The sequence below is a fragment of the Mus musculus genome, chromosome 19 (genome assembly GCF_000001635.26).
Source record: "Mus musculus strain C57BL/6J chromosome 19, GRCm38.p6 C57BL/6J".
Classification (NCBI taxonomy): Eukaryota; Metazoa; Chordata; class Mammalia; order Rodentia; family Muridae; genus Mus; species Mus musculus.
In genome coordinates, this window is record NC_000085.6 from 12,427,099 (window position 1) to 12,434,647 (window position 7,549).

General features: G+C 42.5%; 1 protein-coding gene across 1 annotated transcript; it reads left to right on the forward strand.

Annotated features, from left to right (window-relative positions):
* The first annotated feature begins 806 nt into the window (after window positions 1-806).
* Window positions 807-5,012, forward strand: Pfpl (pore forming protein-like). Its single transcript, NM_019540.2, has 2 exons — window positions 807-950; window positions 1,239-5,012. Exon 2 carries the CDS (start codon window positions 1,289-1,291, stop codon window positions 3,395-3,397), a length of 2,109 nt encoding a protein of 702 aa, NP_062413.2. The 5' UTR covers window positions 807-950; window positions 1,239-1,288; the 3' UTR covers window positions 3,398-5,012.
* The last annotated feature ends 2,537 nt before the right edge of the window (window positions 5,013-7,549 follow it).

Here is a 7,549-nt window from a genome sequence, read left to right on the forward strand (position 1 = left end):
GTGCTGGGTTTCAGATGGGCCTCTTAGATTCCTGCAGACCACATAAAATGGGATGGATGATCCTGGCCCATGTAACCATCCTGGCTGGATGATGAAATACATCTGGTCTTGTTTCAAGCCTGTACAGGATAAACGTTACGCGTGAATCAGAAGCTTGTATGTAGTTAACAGATATAGCTTCCGGCTTGTTAAAGGAAGTGAAAGTGCCCTTTAACATCCTAGATTCACACCTTTTGGGGGGAAGACTTGCTTCTCTGTGCTTGAGGCCAGAATTTGGTTAGTGTGTTACCCCAGGCATTTACTCACCCTGAATGATCAGCCTGAAAGCATAGGTGCTTGGACACGTAACTCAGTGCAAGAGACCAAAGGAAATGGTTAGTGGGAGGGGAAAAATAGGAACATGCCTGTTAAGGGTCAACTTACCATCCTGGTGCACAGTGCTCTTGGTCACTATGTTTTTGATAAATTAAAATTGAGATAATAGAGTGGCTTCTGTCTTCTATTTCTATCTTTAAAAAAAAACAACAACAACAGAAACTCTGTAAATGGAATGCTTAGGACAAGACAGACTGGTGTCTCAGCACACTACTAACAGAATTATCTTGATTCTTTATCTCAGCCCCAGATAACATCATCTCCACACCAGGACATGAGGACTTAGTAGCAATGAGACATCATAAAATGTGTGTGAGTACTGCTCCATTTCCTTTCTTCTGTAAGGACAGCCTCCAACCTTAGTAAGCCAATGAGAAATCTAAGGCTTGTCCATAAGATAGAAATACCTTGGGTCTGGTGAAGATAAAAGCGTGTCAAGTAGGGGAGACGCTGCGACGGCGTCTTCATTTTCGGCAAAAGAATCTGGCACTGGAGACTGACAAGAGAACAGAACAGTGAGCCAAGATTGTAACAAGCCTGAGAGAGTGAAGAAAGCACTACAGCAGACTCTTCAGGTAGAAAAAGGGTGAAATGTGGGATTTGCTTTTTCTGAGAACTCATCATTGTTGCAGGGTAAACAGCTGGGGTGAAGAAAACAGGGGGATGACTTGTGGAGAGTATATGGTCAGGAATACGGTACACTATAATTTATTGCTTCTCCTAGTGGTCTTAGATACTCCAACCAATTCTCATTTGTCTATTTTGCAGTTAGCATGGGCTGAAGAGCAATTTATGGTTTTAGAGAATTGTTGAATTTTCTATTTAAGAAACTACTCTCTTTCCCATCTTTCTGTTTGCCCCAGGCTCTCTGGTGGATGTTTAGGACTGGTGTGTGTCTGGGACTACCTGCACCATGAACAGCTTCATTGTCACAGTCCTTATCTGGACCACAGTGGCATATGCTGAAGAGGAGAAGGCACTTAAAGAGATCCATGAGTATGGTTTCCAAAAGTGCCAGAATGCTCTGAATCTACCTGTTTTGGAAGTGCTACCTGGAGGAGGCTGGGATAATCTGAGGAATATGGACATGGGGCAAGTGATGGACTTGACATACAACAACTGTAAGACCACAGAAGACGGACAGTACATCATCCCTGATGATGTCTTTACTATTCCTCAGAAAGAGAGCAACCTGGAGATGAACTCAGAAATCCTGGATTCCTGGGAGAATTACCGAAGCACTACTTCCTTTTCCATTAACTTGAATCTCGATTATCGTCCCAGAGTCAACGGCAAGTTCTCTTCTGAGTTCCAAAGGATAAAGACCACTCAAGTGAGAGACCAGGCTGTAACCACACGAGCTCAGGTGAGAAATTTGGTCTACACAGTGAAAGCCAACCCAAATGCAGAACTCAACTTGGGGTTTAAGAAGGAGCTCATGGAAATCTGTGACCGTCTAGAGAAAAACCAGACGAAGATGGCCACCTACCTGGCAGAACTCTTGATCCTCAACTATGGCACACACATAATCACTAGTGTGGATGCTGGGGCTACACTGGTTCAGGAGGATCATGTAAAGTCCTCCTATCTTAAGAACAATAAGGGAAACCGTGCTGCTGTGGCTGCATCTGCTGGATTTACTTTCGCAAAGGTTGTGAACTTCAAAATAGAGACAGGCTTTGAGTATCAAAATAACTTGGCCACAGGCTATCTTCAAAACAGAACCGGTTCTAGGGTTCAGAGTATTGGAGGAATTCCCTTCTACCCAGGGATGACCATCGAAACCTGGCAGAAGGGCATCATTAACCACCTGGTGGCAGTGGACCGTGCTGGCTTGCCTCTGCATTTCTTTATCAAACCTGAAAAGCTTCCTGCTTTTCCACGCCACTTGGTGGAGCAACTGGCAAAGACAGTGGAAACTGCTGCGGAAAGCTATTACAACTTTAATACATACCCAGGCTGCACAAATATCAACTCCCCCAACTTTGATTTTCAAGCCAATACAGATGATGGCTCTTGTGATGGTAAACTGGTCAACGCTCCCTTTGGAGGGGTTTATCAGTTGTGCCGTCAATTATCAGGGCATGATTACGATGACATGTGCCTAGATTTCCATCAGAAGAATCCACTTACTGGTGATTTCTCTTGTCCGCCTGACTACACCCCTGTCCATCTGCTATCTCAGACCCATGAGAAGGGTTATACTGGAATGGAATGTAGAGATAAATGTATCCTCAAGATATTCTGTCGTACATCGTGTAAAGATGAGTTCAGAGTGGCCAAGGCTGAAGTTAGCTCTTATTGGTGTGCGGCCAGTAGCCAAGTACCAGAAAACTCAGGAATTCTCTTTGGAGGAGTCTTCACTGACAAGAGCATCAACCCTATGACAAATGAACCATCGTGCCCAACCAGTTACTTTCCTCTGAAGCTGTTTGAGAACGTCAAGGTATGTGTTTCTCTGGATCATGAGTTGGGGCCCAAATATTCAGTCCCCTTTGGTGGGTTTTTTAGCTGCACAAAAGGGAACCCCTTGTATGGTTCTTTCACATCTGGAGACTTAGAGAAATCATTTCTGCCAAAGTGTCCCGGGGGCTTCAGCCAACAGCTCGCTGCGATCATTGATGGATGCCAAGTGTCCTACTGTGTCAAGGCTGGAGTCTTTACACGAGCATCTCTGGCTCCTGCTAGGCTCCCACCTTACACTCAGCTACCTATGAGTCAGCTTTCCACTGACTCAGTTGAGATGACAGGGGAGAGTCCCATATCCTGGGTTAAGGACCCCTATACCCTGCAATGGAACCTAGAGGAGTCATCAAAAAGTGGTAGACTATCAGGAGGATCAACTGCTGCAATCACAATTGTGGTTATCCTAGCATTAGGAGTTTTAACTGCTATGGCCATCTATGGCAACCGGAGGTTTAAGAAGAATAAACCCAATGGACTTCCAAGACAACAGGCATTGCTTCCTTTTCCAAGAGTTAGAGTCTTTCCTGATGGAGTGCAGGATCCAAATCCAGCTTAATTCTTCTTTAAAGAAACAGTTCCTCTCATCTCCAGACACAGGTTCAAGCTCCTCTTTCAGTCCTTTCTCCTCTACCTCTGCCTTCCTAAGAGCTAAAGCAGAAGTCGCAACCGAAAGAAGGTTTTTTATAACTTTGTGGTTATGTTTATGACTATACATTGGGAATTAAAGGATCTGTGCAAATAAGGCAGGGGAAGGAAAACTTGCAACCCAGTCAGCAAAAACAAGCCCAGGTTCTCAGCCATTGTCGGAATGCTCATTCCCACACAAGCCACTGGTGTCTTCACCTGAATCTCTGCATGAAAGAACAACTGGGTGGAGAGCAACAAGAACTTTGGGATGAAGCTGCTCTTATTGTGAAGTTGGCAAAGGTTTTCCAATTTGTGAGCAGAACACTTTGCCTTCCCTGTATCTTGTTTTGTATTTTAGCCTCTTAAAGACAACCCAAACTCTGAGAACATGCAGATGGTCCAGTTCAACCAGTGTTGTGGAGACTCCAAAACTCTGTACTGATGACTGCGTCATCTCCCTGTGTGCCTGAAGGGCACAGAGTTCAGAACAAGTCCACTTTCTGTCTGCTGCACAGTTAGAATTTACCTTGTTCAACCTACTTTTAGAGCAATTTTAACTTGTGAACTTCCCATGCAATGTCCAAGGCAAAAGGGTGGTGGGGAACTGGAAATAAATCAAGAAATGTAAAAACTGAAGAGGACTCCGATGTTTTAGGAACTTGCTGGTTTCTTTTAGCCAACTGATGTCTACCTTTGAGCTCATCATATAGTGGACAGGGAAAGGGACTGTTGTTGAGATGGATCAATTATTATGGTTTAGTTTTCCATGTTACCAAAAGTATAACCCTTTCTCTTTCTGCAACTAGCACTCACCCTTAATGTCTTCCCATCAGAAGTGTGAATACAGATACAAAGTCACATGAATAGATACACCCTTATTACAGCAAGAAGTATTTATTTTCCTAGAAGTGAAAGATGTCAAAATCAATATAATCCCACATTTAACTATTATTTTCTCCCTAAAACTAATGCCAAACAGAAGACATCATGTCCTGTCCATTTAGGTTTGCTTGTTTTCACTGCTACAAAGAGGGCTGATGTGATAAAAAGTTGCATCATTAAGTTAGCTGGAACAGACACCCAAAATCACCTGTGACATGCATTTCAGATCCAGGATGGCTTCCATGGGGCATCCAGCAGGCTGCATGACTGACACCTGGCAATAGCTGGGTTTTGCTCAATTTTTATATCTAAGAATTTAATTCTTTACAACATGAAAATTCCTCTACAGCTGCTTTAGAAATTATGTATCTATTTACCATAGCACATCATCAGTGAGCTATCTTCTATGAAAAACGATGTGTTCTCTCCTTTATGCTAACAATCAAGGGCTTGTGCACATAGTAGACCCTCCTGAAGAGCTCCATGTGTCTCAGCCTCTGGGATTAGGGGAAAAATTATTCATTTGTTTTCAGCTGAGATGTGGAGAGGAGTGAATAGCTGAGTTTGAAGTCTGCCCTACTGGCTATCCACCCAAGGGGTTGATTGTATATGCTCTTCACAAAACCTGCCTTTTTCAGTATTAAAATGTTCAGTATTAAGACATTTTTCTCTGTGGTCTGTGGGTCTGAGTGAATTTTGTATGTTCAGCCAAGCTAATGACTTTTTCTAAAGTACTAATTTTCCTTTGTAAATTCTTTAAGGATTATTGAGTCTGCCAAGCATAGCACAGCAGGAGGCCCCTAGACCTTTAAGAAACAAATGTCCCAATGAGACAAAAGTATTTCACTAACTTATATTCCTAAAAATGCATAAACATTTACTAAAATGTGTATCCTATAACCTTCTGTCTGAGGGCCATCTGTATGAAATCAGAATTTGAGGGCTTCTGGTTCACACTCAAGCTCCCTCACAGAAGTCAGGTCCAGATCCCTGAGTGGGGCTCCTGGGCTCTGCTGGGTCCTGAATTCCTATGGTTGGTGCCTGTGGCTAGATGAGGCCTGGCTTATGAGAAAGCCACGTTCTGTAGTATATAAGAGATTAAGACAGAGTTTGGTGGTAATTGAACCTTTTCATTTCTTTCTTATTCTTGCTCCCTTATCTATGTTAAAGTGATTAATATTAAACATTTACTTGAAGGGGGAAAATTGTCTGCAAATGAGTTAAGCAGGTACTACATTGTAATCACAAGCAAAGCCACTTTCAAGAAGTTAACCTTCAGGATGAGAGATGGCTCAGCAATTGAAAGCACTTGCTGCCCTCTGGGGTTGTATTTGTAATACCCATACAACAGCTCACGACCCTCTGAAACTCCAGTTCCAGGGGATCTAATGTAGGCAAAACACTCATAAACATAAAATCAAGATAACTAAATATTAAGATCAAAGAAGTTAATAGTCATGGTTTTCAAGATAACTATTCTCTCACAAGTTCACACATGCTCTGTGGTCTGTCTCTTTAGAAGAAACCTAGGGGTCAAACTAGGTCAAATGTGTGGGTAGAACAGATGTGGGAATTTTTAGAAAATAAAAAAGGGGGTTTCTCTTTAGTTAGTTGGATTGAGGTTGTCCACAGATTGTGGAAATAATCCATATGCTTCTGAGACAGGTGCCAAAACACTTCTACAAAAGGACCTTAGGAGTAATAACTGTTCATTTGTACTTTATTATTCTGCACATACACCTCATGATCACCAGGGGGCGATTTCCTCCCACAGAACAACACCAACAACTTCAAATCACAGCAGCCACAAACACAGCTCTGACATCCAGACATTCGCCAGCCAAGAGACATTTCCCCCAGCAACTCTCATTCAGATGCTGTTAGCAACAGCTAAGCACAGGGGGCAGTAATTGTTTCTTATGCTGGGTGGATCTGTTCTCCATGCTTTATGCTGTTGTATATCAATCTACTCCTAGATAAAAACATTCCATCTTGGAGGGACACTTCTTAAGACACAGACTGTTCTAAGGGGAAATTAAACATTCCATCATGTAGGTCATACTCCATGGCTGCAGAAAGTCAGGGCAGGAACTGAAGGCAGGAATCTGGAGGTAAGAAGTGAAGCAGAGGTCTTGGAAGAACACTGCTTAGCGGTACAGTGCCTATGGCTTCCTCAGCCTGCTTTCTTATATAACCCAGGACTAAAAGTCCAGGGATGGTACCACATCAATGTGAACCCTCTCACAATAACCATTGATCAAGTAAGCACCCTTCAGGCTTGTCCACAGGTCAATCTGTTGGGTTCATTTTTTTTTAAGTTATGTTCCCTCTTGACAAATGACTTTTGCTTGTGTCAAGTTGGGGAAAAAAAAAAAAAAAAAAAAAAAACCTAACCAAGACACTCCCTAAGCTTAGGAAATAATCAACTCAAAGGCTTCAGGAAGTCCCTGAAATTGATCAGTGTGCAGGTTTGAATGAAAGTGACCCTCCATATAGGATGTATGGCCTTGTTGGAGTACATGCAATCTTGTTGGAGGAAGTGTATCAATGAGGGTGGGCTTTGAGGTTTCAAATGTTCAGGTTGGTCCAGTGTCTCTCTTCTTTCTGTCTTTGATCTGGATATAGAACTCTCCACTTCTTCAGCACTATGTGTATGTGCATGCCACCATGTTTCCCACCATGATGACAATGGACTTAGCCTTTGTAAGACAGCCTCAATAAAAATGTTTACGTTTGTACAAGTTGGTAATGCCATCTCCCACAGCAATAAAATCTTAACTAAGACAACTAGGTACACTAGGCTCTACTCTCAGCAAGCATATACAAGCAGTAAGAACTGCTGAGATGCCTGGAAGAAGCAGCGATCATCAGTTACCTGGAAGAGGTTCTTATCACCTGAGCTCCAGGTGTCTAACTTCTGTGAGTTGCCACCCATGTTAGGGTAGGTCATTGGTGACACAGCAGTCTTTGTGTCACTTCTGATTCTTTAAGTAATTCCTCGCCCATATTACTTTAAGAAAACAAAAGCAAACAAATAAAAGTTCATTGGCTCACCAACATGGATTTTGGTGGTATCCATACTTGGTTGTTATTTGGGAAGAGTAGAAATTTATTCTCACTTTTCCTGAAATATTGTTACACAACATAAGCACAAAGCAGAGAAAGAGCAAGGTATATAGATTTGACCATCTATAAAATC

Coding starts and splice junctions, on each gene's coding strand:
- Pfpl (NM_019540.2), top strand. CDS start 1,289: ATGAACAGCTTCATTGTCACAGTCCTTATCTGGACCACAGTGGCATAT.